The sequence below is a fragment of the Misgurnus anguillicaudatus genome, chromosome 12 (genome assembly GCF_027580225.2).
Source record: "Misgurnus anguillicaudatus chromosome 12, ASM2758022v2, whole genome shotgun sequence".
In the NCBI taxonomy this organism is placed as follows: Eukaryota; Metazoa; Chordata; class Actinopteri; order Cypriniformes; family Cobitidae; genus Misgurnus; species Misgurnus anguillicaudatus.
In genome coordinates this window covers 19393376-19412686 of record NC_073348.2, presented here as the reverse complement: position 1 = coordinate 19412686, position 19311 = coordinate 19393376, and the positions used below count along the sequence as shown (strand labels likewise).

General features: G+C 36.7%; 1 protein-coding gene across 1 annotated transcript in view; it reads left to right on the top strand.

Moving 5' to 3' along the window:
- The first annotated feature begins 611 nt into the window (after positions 1–611).
- sh2d3ca (SH2 domain containing 3Ca) overlaps positions 612–19311 on the top strand; it is a 59950-nt gene continuing 41250 nt past the window's right edge. Inside the window, exons 1-3 of the mRNA XM_073874079.1 lie at positions 612–796; positions 6625–7309; positions 12446–12485. Coding sequence (XP_073730180.1) covers positions 778–796; positions 6625–7309; positions 12446–12485 — 744 coding nt within the window. The 5' untranslated portion in view covers positions 612–777. The remainder of the gene's footprint in view (positions 797–6624; positions 7310–12445; positions 12486–19311) is intronic.

Below are 19311 nucleotides of genomic sequence, written 5' to 3'. Positions count from 1 at the left end.
CTTCTAAGAACTAGCGCTCATAATAAATGAGAAATTATAGAAAAGGAAGTGAGATGAAACCCAGCTGTAAACAAAATGTCTTGCTTTCTCATTTGCAAGGTGTCACGTTTGCAAAAAGAATGAAGATTCTGCACTATAAGCAAACTTGTGACTTTTAACATTGTTTTCCATTGTTGCCAAAGATCAGATTTTCTTTGCTCTACTTAATGAAAAATGACTTGAATGTTACAAGCATCTAAAGTCAAGTTTTGTGCCTATAGGTCAAATGCATGCTGCTATCGATCTAAAGCTTTTTAATTAGAATGTAGTGAAAAGAGTTAAATTATAAAAATACAAAAAATGATCTTTAATTTAATATATTAAGGTATCATGAAAGTTTTTGAAGTGTGGTATCTAACACACGATGCATAATTTTTTAAAACATAATTTAGTTAAGAAGAGCTACTAATTTTTAAATTAACATATAAACGGGATAAAATCCAGTTGTGTCACCTTTGACAGAGTGACCCTTAAAGCAATCTTGTATGTCAACATCTAGTGCTGTTGGGTAAAAGAGCTGCTTGCTTTTAAGCACATGTATCCGCCCAGTAACCACAGGAAGTCATTTTTTACTCTTGTTTTTTTTTACAGGGTATCAACGCCTTGCAACGGAAGCATACCTCTGTCTTCCCATACAGTACATGTAGTAATACATGTAAAAGAGCCTGTAAAGGAAAACCTGTGGCTTCCAGTCCAGGAAATACCATCCAAGTCTTGTCCGACAGAGATTGAGACACCATGATTAAACGCAAACTGAGTGAGTATATTTAAATGAGGACTTCCGGGCCATAACAGGGCTTTAATCATTGAGTGTGGCATCTCTTTGCCATATTGTGGTCAAAGTCTCTGGTTGGTTGGGTCTTCTATGAAACAGGTAGCTTTTGATAAGATCGTTTTTAAGGTTATTTGACATTTTACCAAAAATTGTGATTACGTGTTTTACGCATCGCATTATCTTGACATTCTTGAGGTAACTTAGATATGTTTGAATGTAATTATGCTTTCAGAAAGGTACCGTATATCAGGGCTGAATCTAACAATAACAAAGTTGACAGTTTTACTGTTTAAAGGGGACATTTCACAATAATTTTTTAAGATTTCAAATAAATCTTTGGTGTCCACAGAGTACATATGTGAAGTTTTAGCTCAAAATACCATATAGATAGTTTATTATAACATGTTAAAATTGCCACTTTTTAGGTGTGAGCAAAAATGTGCCAATTTGGGTGTGTCCTTTAAAATGCAAATGAGCTGATCTCTGCACTAAATGTCAGTTCCGTGGTTGATATATCATGAAAATTTGACTTTTTCCCTGTTTTAGTGCTATAAGTGGGTCTCCAGTGCTTCTGTCAACATAGAAAATATGAAAAAGATCAACCCAGTAACTTAGTTTTGGTAAACCATTCTCTGCAAGCATGTGAAAAAATAGGTCATTGAAATTTGTCTCCCCTTGTGATGTCAGAAGGGGATAATACCGCCCCTTAATGTCCACTATCCAACCACGGCACTGCCATTTAGTGCAGAGATCAGCTCATTTGCATTTTAAAGGACACACCCAAAACCGGCACATTTTTGCTCACACCTACAAAGTGGCAATTTTAACATGTTATAATAAATTATCTGTGGTATGTCAGTATTTTGAGTAAAAACCTCACATATCTCTGGGGCAGTGGCGGCTGGTGATGTCTTTTTTTGAAGCGCACGATGCGAAGTTCGTCACAACATTTATGTAGCTTGTCATTTGTGGGGTTTGTAATTTCAAAATATGTGTTCTGTGCTTTGAGAGATTGTGTGTGCATCACGTGTCTTGTCAAAATAAGTGCTTGCTGCAGACGCGTCTAAAGGGTTTATGGTAAAAGAGATGCTCGCGTTTGCCAGATACTAGCATAATCTCATGGTAATCCGAGTTTACTGTTAGGGAAGTGTCTAGCGTGTATTTTGGGAACGTGAGCATCTCTTTTATCATAAACGGTTTTGACGCATGTGCAGCAGGCACTTATTTTGACAAAACACGTGATGCACACAGGATCTCTCAACACGCAGGACACATATTTTGGAAAAGGGAACCACACACTTGACTATCCGAACACTTATTTTGAATTAGCGCCTCCTCGAATGAGCTGTCACGAGCTGCCACTGCTCTGGGGACACCAAAGATCTATTTGACATTTTAAAAAAGTCTTGTAAAATGTCCCCTTTAAGGAGCGGTATTATCCCTGTCTGACATCACAAGGGGAGCCAAATAACATGGAAAAAGTTCATAATTATCATGATATGTCCCTTTTAATTAAATTAGAAGCAATGTGTAACTACTAGCAGGATTTAATGCTGATTCACTTTTAAATTATTTGTTAAAGGGATACTTCACCGATTTAGCATTCAGCTTTGTATCTGTAGAAACCCGGCAGTATTACTGAATGACCATGTTTCCCTCCATCATTTCCCCCTGAGAGGAGAGATATCTGCATTTTGGTTCTGCAAAAAGTCCTCCGATGATGCAAAAATCGTCATATTACATCATCGGAGGACTTTTTTGCAGAACCAAAATGCAGATATCTCTCCTCTCAGGGGGAAATGAGGGAGGGAAACATGGTCATTCAGTAATACTGCCGGGTTTCTACAGATACAAAGCTGAATGCTAAATCGGTGAAGTATCCCTTTAATATGTAAAATCATGGAAACGTAACAGGTTTGACTTATTAAAATTGGCCTCATAATGCAGACAAACACAAGGTAAACAAAACATATAAGACATATAAAATGATGATATTTGAAAGATGTTATTTTTCAACAATCATTACATTATAAAGGGAAAATATAATGGAAGGTTGATGGAATTTACCAACATTTTATGTCAATAAAAACCTATTGAATATTTGCTAAAAGAAAGAAATATTCTGGGGACAGGTACAGGTACGCTTCCTAAAGAAGCAAATTGCATTGGTTTTGTATGATGACTTTATTAAGCAAGACAATTCAACACACCCTATTCAATTTTAAAGGATTAGTCAATTTTCTTAAAAGAAAAATCCAGATAATTTACTCACCACCATGTCATCCAAAATGTTGATGTCTTTCTTTGTTCAGTCGAGAAGAAATTATGTTTTTTGGGGAGGGCATTGCAGGATTTTTCTGATTTTGATGTACTTTAATAGAGCCCCGGGTTTTCGTGTTCGTCCTCTGTGACCTCTTGACGTCATGACGTATTGCGTGGGGTCAGCTGGCGCATCACGACCGGATCTACATGACGAGAAGTTGTGCTTTAAAAGTGTATATTTGTTATTTTTCTTGTCAAAAATGACAATCGTTTTGCTAGATAAGACCCTTATGCCTCGTTTGGGATTGTTTATAGTCCTTTGAAACTCCGTTGAAAAAAACTGTTACGTGTTGAGTTAAGTATTAAATGTTGGGCTCTATTAAAGTCCATTAAATGAGAAAAATCCTGCAATGTTTTCCTCAAAAAACATAATTTCTTCTCGACTGAACAAAGAAAGAAATCAACATTTTGGATGACATGGTGGTGAGTAAATTATCTGGATTTTTCTTTTAAGAAAATGGACTAAGCCTTTAAGTCTCTTTGCAGTAAGGAATTTTATTAGTTAAAAGTCACAGACTCCAACAGACGTGTCTCTTGTTGGCAGTTGTTGGATCAAAGTAAATGAGACTTTAGAATGTAGGTGTCTGTTGGAGTTGGTAGTTGTTGGACCAGTGTGAATTGGCCTTTTGACCATCATAATCATAAGGTTTTACCTGTCACAAAAATTTCTTCATGCTTTAAAACATGAAGAACCGCATCTCTCAATCGTACAGCTTGAACCAAATATATATATACAAATATATACGTTTTACCTTAAATCATCTTTTCTACATGTATTGTGACCATTTCAGTCCTGTGTCTGTTTATTTTCCACAAAACCAACCTCAAGAGTGAAATAAAGTTACCCAAAAGCAATGTAAAAGACAAAGAGCATTATAGAAAACATGATAGATGTGATTAAATCAGGAATATTCCATCAAAAATTCATTTTTAACTATTCCTAAAATACATGTTAAAGATTAGCATTGTGCTGTTTAAAAATGAATATAAACTTGTTTTCTTTGAAGTATTCAAGATCTGAAAACACTGCATTTTTTTGTTAGTCTGTCAGTTTTCAGTTTTATCCAAAACAGTGCAAATAAAAACATTATTTTTATTAGGAATTTGGCAGAAATGTTGTCGGTAGCATACCTCTATAGTACATTTAGAAAAACTGAAAATAATATTGAAGTGGTCTCTTAATTTTTCCCAGAGCTTTGTGTGAATAGATGCTACTTTCGGAAGTTTCAGCCACATAACTGCTACGTTATGTTTCACACTTATGTTGCATACATGAACTGTGTGTTTGTTTGCAGCACTAATCTTTAAACGCTGAGGTTACGAGGTTATAGCACTCACCCTGCATGTGTAAGCAGCACAGAAGTAAAGCTGAAGCAGCAATTGTCAGCAATTGTTTATATAATGTATAGATAATTTTAAGCCCTTTTCACACAGACATTCCGGAAAATACACGTCAAATGCATCCTGGATTTTTACGGAATCGTTCGATTTTTTTTGTTCATTCACACTGCCATGATTACCCGGCATCTGATGGTCCCGGAAAGACACGTGACCTGTTGAAAGTGCTGCACTATCTTTTACGAATCGTCTGAAGTTTGCATATTATTTATTATTTCTCTCTCCAGAAACCACTCGCATGCATTTTTTGTTTATAATAAGACTATAAAGGAGTGTGTAACGTGCTGTTCCAGTATGCTGGTGAATGATCTCCGCTTCAGAGTGGATATTTGACAAGCTCCCTGATCTCTGCTTTAATACAGTTTTTAGAAATTTCTCATCGTGATTGTTAATATGCATTTTAAACCCGCATTTTGAGGAGCTGAATGAAATATCTTGTTGGGATGACGTGCGGGTATTTTCGTTTATTATAGCTCAAATGAGCACGTGACGCGAAATTATTTTATGCTGCTGAATGATCTCCGCTTCAACACAGTAAGTGACGAGCTAACTTACCTGATATCTGCTTCAGTCCAGTTTGCTGACATTTCTCATCATGAATGTTGTAAATCCCTCATTTTAAAGAGTTGAACCAACTTCATGTTGCCATGACGCGTGTCCTCACTACGGCATGTGCGTCATTGTTTATGCATGCTCATTTTTCCTGATAACTGCTTCAATCTAGTTTGCAATATTTCTCGTGGTGAATGTTTATTTGCAGGTTATCTCTCGTTGTAAGGAGCTGAACCATAACTTTTGTTGTGATGACGCGCACGTCCTCACTACGACACGCCCATTACGGCATTGTTTCGGCTTCTTGTTCACACAGAGGGTTATCCGTGTATCTGACTAGGTCCTCTTTCCGGCAACGATCCCAAAAGATTGACGGGACAAGTTTGTGTTCACACAGACGCTTGTCTGGCAATTTTACGGGTATTTTCTGGGACCAAAGGTCTGTGTGAATGGGGTTGTCATGTGAACCATGTGCATAACATTTTTTGTCGAAATAAGTGCCTGCTGCACACGCGTCAAAACCATTTATGATAAAGGAGATGCTCACGTTCACAAAATGATAAGACACGTGATAAACACAGGTTCACTCAGCGTTGGAAACCAAGGCGATTTTCAACTGCATGTGTCTCCAATTTTATGGATCAAAATAATTAGCAATGGGATTGAATGATGAATTTTCACATGGGCTGTCTTAAAACATATTAAAAACATCACATAGACATATAAACAACAATAAAAAGAGAAGTGAGAAATGACGGGTTTAAATTGACGCAAACTAATATCAGTCCGTTGCTTGTGTTGTTAGTAAATGTGCTGCACAGATTTATGTACATGTACCTGTTAGACCTTTCTCAGATTTTCGGAATTAAAAAAACATTGTGTTCAGTAGATTAGTGTAGGCGTTCTTTTGTGGCAGCTCAAACACATTTGACCACATGTGTGTTTACACTAAAAATGTGTTTTTGGCTACCATTGAATGTGGTTGAAAGTGGAGGAGCTCAAAACGTTTTACTTTCTGTTTACACCTGTATATTTAGCGTTGTCCATTTGTGATCCGATAGACCAAAACACATTTTAATAGCGTAAACAGCCTCCATGTTTTTATATATCTGAAGCCACAGAAGCACTTCTGTGGAAGGAGAGAGAGAAGGAAAGAGAGAGATCATGATGATATAGATTTATTTTTAGCATCATCTTCCTGTTCACACAGTATGTTAATTTCCTCCCCTTCATTCTAATTGCTGGGTTGAAGTGCAAACTGAAATGTTTAAAGTTCAAATGGGTGTTTGAGGGACCCATGAATTTTTCCCACAGTCAGGGTCATGGCTTATATATTTATTTAAGAGACTGCATGTTTTCTTCTCATGTTAAAGGAACTTTTGGAATGACAGGGTGCATATTTAGCATATTCCATTCCCCTAAATGTTCAGACTGAATCCAAGCGCCTGTTTGGCCCCATTGGGTTCACAGTTGTTGGTAAGGGGTTTAGACAGACAACTACTCTTTGTTACACTAAAACATGATTTCTTTTCTCTCAGGCTTCAAGTGGTTCGGAAGTCTCGTCAACCTCCGGCGGAAATCCGAATCCCAAAAGGATGAATCTGAAGTCAAAGCGGTGTCGGCCGATGATATGGGCATGCACACACGGAGTGCCGGATATGCCAACTCCAGTGAAATGTGCACCCACGTGGGCACAATGCCACGTCATTCAAAGAAAGAGAAAAGCTTAAAGAAGAGCAAGTCCAAGGACAAGATCGCGCTGGGCCAGAGTCAGAGCATGAGACCTAAACAAGATGATGTGGTTGACTCTCCTCTTCTCAGTGTTCTTTCTGGAAAAGGTCTTGAGGCTCTGGATGAGCGCATCATTGAAGGAACGACTGCTGTGGAGACAAAAGATGCTCATATTCAAAACCGGGATCTTCCTTCTCCACCAACTTGGCATGGACTCTCAAGCGAGCAGGTTACTGCAGAAAAGGAGCCGGTCATTGATCAGTCAGATCCATGTCCGCAAACTTCAGGTGTCGGACCACCAGACTTATGTTTGACCAAAGACTCAAATGTTCAACCGGTGCTGCCCATGAAGAGACAAAAGACAGATGTCTCCATGAAGGGCACTGCTGATCTCCAATCAGTTAATTCGCCTCTGAAGATGGACAGCCAGATGGAAAAGGAGAAACCAGTTGAGGAAGATGCTAATAAAAAAGATACCAAAGAGCCAAACAGGTAAGAATCATCTCCATTATTTGATATACTATTATTTGATAAAGATGGCTGATCTTCATTACTATTTGTTTAACACCAATTCAATACAGTACGTTATTGAAGTCAATTAAATATTTTCAATGTTGAAAATACTGAAAGTTATATACAATGAAAAATGGTTGACAGGAATTTATAGGATTGTGCTTTTTTAAAGTGATACTGTTAATAAATTCAATAGAGTAAGTTTATGTAAACCTATTTATAAATCATTGAGCATAGACTTTTAGCCAAATGATCAAGCCTTTCTGAATTCTCTAACAATAATGGTAAATAAAGGTTGCAGAATTTATAAATGAAGAAAAGTCAGTGGGAAATACAGTATTACAAGAAGCTCTTCACAGATTAAAGGAACTGTATGTAGGTTTTTGACTACTTAATAAAAAATACTATGATATATTTGTAAAAATTTAGGAAACATGCTAAGTTCATGCGCTTCCAGTCCAAATGTCTGTTTTTGTTTTGGTCTGTGTGATTTTGCCCACTGCCAATTTAGCCAATAGTGTATTTCGACAGCTTGGTTGCCAATTAAAACCAGTGTTGGGGGTAACGCATTACAAGTAACGTGCATTACGTAATAATATTACTTTTCTGAAGTAACGAGTAAAGTAACGCATTACTTTATAAATGTACACATTAATATTTGAGTTACTATTTTTAAAAGTAATGCGAGTTACTTTTTAGTTTAATTAATTAGATGTAAAAAAATAACTATTTACTGCATTAAACTGAATGTATTAACGTAGAATTACACACTCTATGCGTGAACAGTTTCAGCCAGAAATGGAGAACGCAGACCGGAGCTTGACATTTTTGCGATGGAAATATTCAATTTCTGAATGCAGAACTTCTCAGTCATAAAAACACCTGCAGAGTAAGAAAAAGTAACGTAAATGTAACGTAAGCATTACTTTCCATGAAAAGTAGCTAAGTAACGCAATTAGTTACTTTTTTGGGGAGTAACTTAATATTGTAATACAGTGTTCTTCATTGCGCGACTCGCGAGCCGTATGCGGCTCGGCAAGCTTTAATTTGTGGCTTGCATGGCAGTATACAGTGATATGATCATGCAGGCATGCTCCGGACGCTAACTTTGTTAAAAAACCATACCTATTAGATCAAGATGTACCATGACATCAGACTGCTTTTTATGGTTTCGAATTGCTCCCGCGGCACAGTAATGTCACTTGCCAACCGTTCTGTGCAGCGCTGCATGAAATTACGAGAAAGGTGGCCCCTTGGTGGTTTGGGGGGCACTGCATAAGCATATTATAGGAATGCTTAGCATTAAAATCCTGTTTTTGTCATTAAGGGAAATCAAATTGTCTCAGTTACAAATTTGACTGTTAAATGATAAAGAATGATTTGCCCTTGTATTTATTGCATTGCAACAGATTGACAGATTGATAAGCAGACATGCTATTTATGACTGAATGTAACTTTTGATACTTTGCGGTAAAGGCGGCTCTCCTATTGACCCTGACCTATCAGTGTGGCTCTCATGAAAAAAATAGTGAAGACCACTGTTGTAATGCATTACTTTTAAAAGTAACTTTCCCCAACAATGGTTATAACGGTTGCCTTAATGAGACCGCAATGACCTCCAGTGGACGCAACCTCCGAAATGAGGATTGAGTTATAAAAAAAATTCACACGAGTGGGTTTGTAATTTGCAGACAACTACTAAAATATTGCAAACATGAAAATGAGCAACTAAACTTATGCTTTTTATCATTAATTGTGATTCTGTATGTGTCTGGCAACCCGAGAGGGGGCAGGAAGAAAATGTCTCCTATAGACGTGCGGTGACGCGATTGCGATTGTTTTTTACGTTGTTACTGCTGAAACCATCTATATTGAAGTTCTACTGCGTTACCAAGTTCAGCCGCTAGAAGTCAATGTTACATACAGCTCCTTTAAAGTCGCCATGAAACGGAAGTAGCGATTGCCTTATTTTCCCCGTGGTGACGTTTATCTGAATGAAACGGCTTCTGAAATGAAATAAGGAAGGGCTGGATTTGAATTTGTCCATCGAGATCTGATTGGATCGTTTGAAGCTGGATCGTGTTGCTAATTGCTAATCGCTGCGATCTTCTCCCGGACTCCGCCCACCTGCCATACCATATGACCGGAAGTGAAGTGAAATCGTTTTGAGGAGGGGAGGAGATTTGCATTTTTGATTAAAGATTATGAGCACACACAAATTTTTTTTAAATAATGAAGCTCACAGATAAGTCATTTGTTAATAATACTACAATATTAAAAAAAATATATATTGTTTTTCATTTCTATTTCATTGCCACTTTAAACATAAATGTAGATTGTAATATCACAGCAAGACTGTAATTCTCATGTTGAACCAAATATTGTGACAGAAATATGTACTCTGTGATCCTTGGTTTATTGTACATGAACATCTGTTTCATTATGTTTCCTGAGCTCATGGGTGTGAAAAGAACCCATTTGACGCTGTAGGATTAAGATCTGCTCCAGTATTTAGACAGGCAGTGCTTTCTAAATACACTAAAGTCATTTTTTGAGGCCTCTGACTCCAGAAAACCTTTCTACTATTTTTTGTTTGTTAATCACAACAAGCCAAAATATACAGTAATTAAATTTTATGACAAAAATGTCTAAACTATTAACAACTCTTTGCGAAAAGAATCATGACACCCGATTCCCAATGCCTCAGAACTGATTCATTTTGGAATTGATTCACAGCCCAACCTCCAATAAAACTACTCGCACTGTGAAGAGGCAAGTTGTGTTTTCTAACATTAATATACATCAAAATACCTAAACACTTTGCGCTGGCCCTTGTACAAGGACAATGATGTTATTTAATGTTAAAAGGATAATAAAAGCAAAATTAAGCTCTTGCTTCATGCTGATGCTTCATGTATTGGTGCTGCACGTAAAATATTTTGACGGTTTAAACCGTAATCAAACATGGATCGTGTTGCTAATTGCTTTTTTGATTAAAGATTATGAGCACACACAAAAAATTTTTAAATAAAAAATATACAGTATGATTACCGTGTTTTTGTACTTTACAAAACTGTTTAACTCAAGAATGCTCCTTAATCTTAAACTTTTGCTAAAATTTTACTATGAATGACTCAATCACGAACCTTAGAGATCAGTCATGAGTGTATACCGAGTCCGATAACCCTTTTATGTTAAAGGGGCCATGGCACAAGACTTTTTTTAAAATGTCAAATAAATCTTTGGTGTCCCCAGAGCACGTATGTGAAGTTTTAGCTCAAAACACCATATAAATAATTTATTATAGCATGTTAAAATTGCACTTTGTAGGTGTATGCAAAAATTTGCCATTTTGGGTGTGTCCTTTAAAATGCAAATGAGCTGATCTCTGCACTAAATGGCAGTGCCATGGTTGGATGGTGCAGATTAAGGGGTGGTATTATTATAATAAGAGCTCCTTATGACATCATAAGGAGAGCCAACTTTCAACGACCTATTTTTTAATGTGCTTGTAGAGAATGGTTTACCAAAACTAAGTTACTGGGTTGATCTTTTTAACATTTTCTAGGTTGATAGAAGCACTTTGGACCCAATCATAGCACTTAAACATGGAAAAAGTCAGATTTTCATGCCATGGCCCCTTTAAGGTTCTTAGTTTTATCTTTTTATTGCTGTGCCATTGTCAGTGGTTGTATTGGCTTTGGTAAAAACAGTTAGTAGTAGTAACAAAATTAAATCATACAATGATTAAGTAACATGTTCTTCTAGCAAAGTCATAGTTAAACTGTTTGCACTTCCTGTTTTTGGCTGAACTAGTCATTGATGTGGTTTGAGAGGGATGGAGAAACATTCAAAACACTTCCTTTAGATGATCAGCTAAACATCTTGTGACATCAAATCAAATGACACAGCAGTAGTAAAAACAGTGATGAAATCCATCTCACACTAATGCTGCGTTTACACCTACCGCGTTTCAGGCGTCAAAATCGCGTATACCGCGCCTAGTTTGCCGCTTGAACAGTTTGAATGCATTTTTGCGTGTAGAGCGAAGTAGACGCACAGAGAAAGCAAGCATTTGACGCGCGTCAGAGGCAAACTCCGTTTCTTGTGGGAGAGGCAAGTGCTATGCGGTTGTCTGTTTGCAAGATGACTGATGTTGATTGTGCATTTATCGAGAGAGTTACCAGTTTGTATTTGGTAACCTTACTATAGGGGGAAAATAAACAGCGCGGGTCGATAAACGGCGCGGGTCGATAAACGTCACGTGACTCAAAAGTGAAGTGTGTATTACAACTTACCAGGTTGCCCAATGTCCTGTCTCCTTTATAGAAATAAAAACTTGTGTCGTATAGCTCCAGGTGACTGCTTATGGACAATATCAAGCGTTGGTTGAATGAGTGACTCTGAGCGGGGCTGCCACCACAGCAGCAAGCAGGCTCCGGACTGGTTAACGCGGCGCGATATTCCGTCAAATTTTTCAACTCATGTGTCAGCCGCAAATTCGCGTGAACCGCAAAATGCACAGAAAGCACCATTCCCGTGTACCGTGCACAACGTTCAATTTGCCCCTTTCGCACGAGCTAAATGCGCAAATGAGACGGAAACGCGTCTTCCGCGCCAAACGCCTCTTCTGCGCCGCGGGACCTCCAGACGCGCGTCAACGTGTCTTCACATTGACTTAACATTGAAATCACTCGCGCTTCACCCCTCTACCGCAGTTGGTGTAAACGCAGCATAAGTCTTCTGTACTTTTATAATATATCTGTATTTAAAGGGATAGTTCACCCAAAAATGAAAATGACGTCATCATTTTCTCACCCTTATGTTGTTACAAACCTGTATACATTTCTTTGTTCTGACGAACACAAAGGAACATATTCTGAGAAATGCTTGCAACCAAACCGTTTGTGGACCCCATTTACTTTCATCGTTTTTTTTTCTTACTATGGAAATGAATAGTGTCCACGAATGGTTTGATTACAAACATTTCTCAAAATATCTTCCTTTCTGTTCATCAGAACAAAGTAATTCATACAGGCTCATTTTTGGGTGAACTATCCCTTTAATGAAATATACGGTAATATGAAAACTCATAGGTCAAATTTTTCTTAACAGGGAGCTGGACACCATAGACAGTCAAGGAGAATATGTAGAGGTGAGCTGTGTGTTTATCTGCCTTCTTTCTTTCTTTCTTTCTTTCTTTCTTTCTTTCTTTCTTTCTTTCTTTCGATTAAAATAAATACACAACACAGGCTGCTCAGATTTGTGATTATATGGGTGATTACATAATTGCAGGTACATTTGGTTTCTAAAGTTGTTATTTTTCTGCTATTTTTCTTTCTTTCTTTCTTTCAATTTTTCTTTCTTCTACTGCTAAAATTTTCATTAACTAAAAGCATCAATTCATTCAGTCCATTAAATGAATTAATGACTATAGACATGCACTGTAATTATGATATAAGAGTCTCAATTTAACAGTTTATGTGTTAATATTTTCTACCACTAGATGGAGCCATACACTATTTTTAATTCCTATCAATGAGAAAGTGAGGTGTGGTCAGACCCATACATGACCCTCATGCTACCAGGACTGCGCAATACTTGGTTATTCATACCCGGTGTGAACTTATAAAATGAGGAAACAAAGTCCCAGCAATACTTTCTTTTAAAATCAAGTTCCCAGTTTCATTTAATGTTTCCACAATTTAACTAAATCCATCAACAAGCAACGGCTTTTAACATATGCCTTTTTATTATATTAACATACTATATTAAATCTAAGTCACAATAAAGCTTATGCGTTTATTTTTTACATGGCTTCAAAATGACAAAACATTTATAATATAGTAAAAAAGATATATATATATATATATATATTATGAACAGCTTTTTAATTTCTAGTAACCATGCTTGGCTATTGCTATGAGTTGCATCATTTACGTTTATTTACATTTACGTTACAGAAACTCATCTTTGGTTCATTAGTCAAAACAGGCAGTTTTGAATGTCATAGAGAAAGTTTGGTAAATGATGCCAGAAATTTTAATTATTGGGTGAATTGGCCTTTTAATTATTAATACCATGTTGATCTCAATTTAGTACGTGCTTTTGAAGAGGGGCTTTTTTGCACCTCTTTGTCGTTTCCCCACTCCTCCCACCTCCTGTTTGCCATTACTCACTGAAACTTTAATGGTGTCTGAGTTTATATGAAGATCTGCACTGAATGTTCACTGTAATGGCAAAGAAGAGCTCTTTCATCTGGAAACAGTGAGGATTTTTTGGTGTCCTCTCTTGAACAGAATGTTCCCAGAAGCCAAAAACGCATGAGGTTGAGGTGTTTTGCTATTCAGCCGTTTATTTGCTGCTGGGTTTTGATCTCATTATCTTGGCTGTTTGCGAATCTCACACATTTTCGAACACCTTAGAACTGAACTCCTAACCTTTCTGCGAACCAGTAGGATACCGGTACCAATTAGCAGCATCCTCACTGTGCTTGTATTACTGAAACCCTACCCACAGGGATAAACACAAATCGGATCTTTTTAATATTTTAATTGTTTCACCTAGACAGCAATAACATAAAGTCTTTTTTTATACAGATTCCTGTTTTTATCACCCTAGTAATTTTATACATGGTCTCCTATGTATATACGTAGCTCTTATAAAAAAACTTAACGATGTCTCAGATTTGTGAGAATATGGGTGATTATATAATTATAGGTACATTTGGTGTCAAAAATTTTTTTTTTCAAATGGTAAAATTTTGAATTCCTTTAATAATTTGGTGCTCATTGTAATGGATCACAAGACTTTACAGGCCAGTGTTGTCCGAATAAGTCAGTGTCAATTTGGCAAACTGTTACCAAGGTAGAGTAACGGTGTTGAAAGTCATGTATCACCCCATTTACACAGCACTTTGATCCCAAAAAAATTCCATAAATTAGCAGACCCGTCTTGTAAATGTTCTGGGATTGCTCATGTAAAGAGGACCTAGTAACATTGCTTATGTGTGAAAGAGAGACAGAGAAAGTGTGTTTCTCTGTGTATGACTACTAGTTACACTGAAAAAAATTATTTATTGTATTTAATCAATTTTTTTAAGGTAAGTGGTTGCAATCAATTTATTTAAGCTACATTTAAACAAATAAGATTAGTAAAGTAAAATAAAATATAAAACTTTTGTTTAAATGTAGGTTAAATACATTGATTGCAACCACTTACCTTAAAAAAATTTATTAAATTCAATGAATCATTTTTTTTCAGTGTATGTAACATGTCAACACGGTTTCTCTACTTTGGTAATAGAGTTTGATAGTAAATAAACAGTAATTTGGACAACAGGAAATTTTCATTTTAGCTCTATAAGACACTTTTTACAAAGAAATATAATTTTGTAATGGCCTGTAACATCTTGTGATCTATGACAACTAGTACAGAGTTAATAAAATAATTAAAAATATAACTATTTAAAAAAAGCTGAAAAAATAATGGGTCTCATTCACTAGGCATGCGTACGTACGAATTTGTTCGTGCGAATGTGCGTTCGGATGTTTTAACTTACGAATCATGAATTAACAAAAACTTTCATACTAAAAATTTTTCTTTAAATGTTTGCAAAAACTTAAGATCAACTTAGACAACACGTACGCAATAATCATGAATAAGGAAAAAAAAAACTATACTCAACTAAAGGATTATTAAGAACACCTGTTCAATTTCTCATTAATGCCATTATCTAATCAACTAATCACATGGAAGTTGCTTCAATGCATTTAGGGGTGTGGTCCTGGTCAAGACAATCTCCTGAACTCCAAACTGAATGTCAGAATGGGAAAGAAAGGCGATTTAAGACATTTTGAGCGTGGCATGGTTGTTGGTGCCAGACAGGCCGGTCTGAGTATTTCACAATCTGTTCAGTTACTGGGATTTTCACGCACAACCATTTCTAGGGTTTAAAAACAATGGTGTGAAAAGGGAAAAACATCCAGTATGCAGCAGTCCTGTGGGCGAAAATGCCTAGTTGATGCTAGAGGTCTGAGGAGAATGGGCCGACTGATTCAAGCTGATAGAAGAGCAACTTTAACTAAAATAACCACTCGTTACAACCGAGGTATGCAGCAAAGCATTTGTGAAGCCACAACACAGACAACCTTTAGGCGGATGGTCTACAACAGCTGAAGACCCCACCGGGTACCACTCATCTCCACTACAATTAGGAAAAAGAGCCTACAATTTGCACGAGCTCACCAAATTTGGACAGTTGATGACTGGAAAAATGTTGCCTGGTCTGATGAGTCTTGATTTCTGTTGAGACATTCAGATTGTAGAGTCAGAATTTGGCGTAAACAGAATGAGAACATGGATCCATCATGCCATGTTATGACAGAGCAGGCTGCTGGTGGTGGTGTAATGGAGTGGGGGATGTTTTCTTGGCACACTTTAGGCCCCTAAGTGCCAATTAGGCATCGTTTAAATGCCACGGCCTACCTGAGCATTGTTTCAGACCATGTCCATCCCTTTATGACCACCATGCATGTACCCATCCTCTGATGGCTACTTCCAGCAGGATAATGCACCATGTCACAAAGTTTGAATCATTTCAAATTGTTTCTTGAACATGACAATGAGTTCACTGTACTAAAATGGCCCCCACAGTCACCAGATCTCAACCCAATAGAGCATCTTTGGGATGTGGTGGAACGGGAACTTCGTGCCCTGAATGTGCATCCCACAAATCTCCATCAACTGCAAGATACTATCCTATCAATATGGGCCAACATTTCTAAAGAATGCTTTGAATCAATGCCACGTAGAAATAAGGCAGTTTTGAAGGCAAAAGGGGGGCAAACATAGTATTAGTATGGTGTTTCTAATAATCCTTTAGGTGATTGTATATCTGTGTTATATATTTTATATATTTTTCTTTGTTCATGATGATTGCGTACGTGTGGTCTAAGTTGTTCTTACGTTTTTGCAAACATTTAGAAGAAATTGAAGTATGAAAGTTTTTGTTGAATCATGATTTGTTAGTTGAAACGTCTGTATGCACATTTTATGAGCAATTTTGTGCATACGCATGCTTAGTGAATGAGACCCAATGAATTTGGACACCAAATGTATACCTGCAATGATATAATCACCTACAACTAAAATCTAAAAATGTAATATTTCTAATTTTTGCATTTACAAAATTTTTGTAAATGGATTTGATGATTCTTTGACCATATAGCATATATATATATATATATATATATATATATATATATATATATATATATATATATATATACCTTAAAAAAGTATTTTGTGCCTTTGTGAACAAAAGTGAAAGATGAGGGTGATGGTTAGTATTTGTTCCCCTCCCTATTGTTTATCAGAAACAAGAAACTACATCAAACTTCAAAAGTACCAGTTAGTTCTTTACATCAAATCGCTACACAGCTTTACATTGATTGGGCCTGTTAATCGACTTTGCTTTACTTGCTTATGTGCCTCTTATCGTCTTCTATTACTGCAACAGATCAAAGATCTCCAAACTGCTTAATAAGCAAAATAGTCCTTACTTAAGCCAGGACAGGATCTTACCACATGATAACTACAATACCCAGAATTCCAAAGGGACAGAGATCATTAATGTTAATAGGAAGGGGGAGGTGAAGCTTTTGGGCCCTGTAGGCAGATGGAGGTAAAGATGGACCCCCCCCCCCACACCTCATTATCAGTGCACTCACAGAGGGTCCACTCGTCTCCATTGTACCACTGCACCCTGCCTGCAGGACACTTACTGTGTAATTAATATTTAACTGAGTGAGAGAGAGTGTGTGTTTGAATAAAGACGTGAGGAGGGGGTTTGAAGAAGATCAACATAGATACTAAATGTCATAGGAAAGACATAAAATATCATAACAAGATTTCAACTAGAATTAAATGATTGCGTTTATTTACTGTAAATCCATTAACCATATTGTACTAATAAGACAAACCTCTATTCTGGTACCTAAAAATTTTAACTTGACCCTGCCTATGAAAACCCCATTAAAAGTAATTTTATTGTGATTAAATGTTTTTATAAAATCATCCTACATAATGTAAAGAACATTCTATGAAAATGTAAGCATGATATATTTAATATTAACTGCACTGTCAAAAAAATAAAAGGTCCAAAGCTGTCACTTTAAAAAGGTTGTAATACCATTTAGGTACAGATATGTATACATTTGGTACCAATATGTCCCTCTGAGATCAAAGGTGTACTTTTTGAAATGGTACTTCCCCAGTGACAGCTAGGGGCCTTTTAATAAGCATTTTTTTTCTGACAGTAAGGTGTAAAAGATTGAAGTTAATGTGAAATCAACGAGAGAAATCAAACTTTGATGGTCCTAATCTCATCATTTAATTGTGAGACTTTACAATCGTGCTAGGGCATGGTTTGGTTTGGATAGTGTCATAGTGTTCATAAATTTCCCAAAGTGGCACATTAATTGCTAAAACATTAAACACTACTTTTAAAGAGGATTTTTCACAATGGGACCTGGCAACACTGCGAATGCTGCATCCGTGGCCGCCAGCGTATTACAGCTTCTTGAGTCAATCTCCGTCATTTCACGCTAAACTATACAGTAAACTGTCCAAACTCAATTATATATGCAGATGCCAATATGACTCGGTTTAAGGGACTAATTAGAGAACTTCAAATTCATTTTTTTAAAATGAAAAATGCAATCTTTCTGTTCATTGTAGTCCATGAGAAGAGACGTATTCAGTTGGAGATGATAACTCGCGTCATCGTAGACTTTGGAATTTGCAACTTTGCAGATCGTTAACATGTAGTAACACACACTTACACACCAAAAGAAATTAAAAACATGAAATGGGACTCTTAGGGGCTCTTTAAACATGCTTTAACTGATTTATTCTACCTGTACCTTTTAAGGCAAACTTCCTCAATAAAAGCTTTTGTCTTTTAGAAGAATACCGCTGCTATCTGTGGTCACCATAATACATTTGGCTAATGCTTTTATCCAAAGCGACTTGTTCATTCAAGTAACACATTTTTATCATTTATATGTGTTCCCTGGGAATCAAACCCATGATCTGTTGCGCTGCTTAAACAGGAAACCCTATGTATGTCTATGCACCTGTGTGTCTCCATGTGCATGTTGTGTATGTCCTCATTTGTGGGGGTGGTACCACAATATTCTTTATTTCCCTGAGAGACACATGTTACCACAACACATGATGTTAACCCACGCAGCGGATTACGCCATGTGCTATTTACGAGCCTCAACTTGACATTCATCCTCCTATTGTCTCAGGCTGATCAGCATTGTGAATGAAATTAACTTACAGGATTATCTACGTATCCACAATAGCAAGGGGTTTTGTCTAAGTACCTCTTTGTTTTTTCATTGTGTGCGGCTTTTCTAACTTGCTACGGCAAATAAGCAGGTGAAAATATGCAATGGTGATCCCAACAGCAGATCTGTCTGATCTTAGATGATGGGCTTAAAGAAATATTTCCAGCAAACATGAATGAATGTATTAATTTATTTAACTTTATATACTTCTAAACACTTGTGACATTCTTTTTTAAATAATCCATAGGCTGCTATTTACCATACAATGAAAGGATACACCTCCAAAATACGTATTAATATTTGAAGTATTGTGAAATCATATTATAACTTTTTTATTCTCTAATAGTCTCGCTCTCAGCTATTTATTTATTTAAGCTAGATTTACACTCACCTAAAGGATTATTAGGAACACCATAGTAATGCAGTGTTTGACCCCTTTTTGCCTTCAGAACTGCCTTAATTCTACGTGGCATTGATTCAACAAGGTGCTGAAAGCATTCTTTAGAAATGTTGGCCCATATTGATAGGATAGCATCTTGCAGATGTTGGAGATTTGTGGGATGCACATCCAGGGCACGAAGCTCTCGTTCCACCACATCCCAAAGATGCTCTATTTAGTTGAGA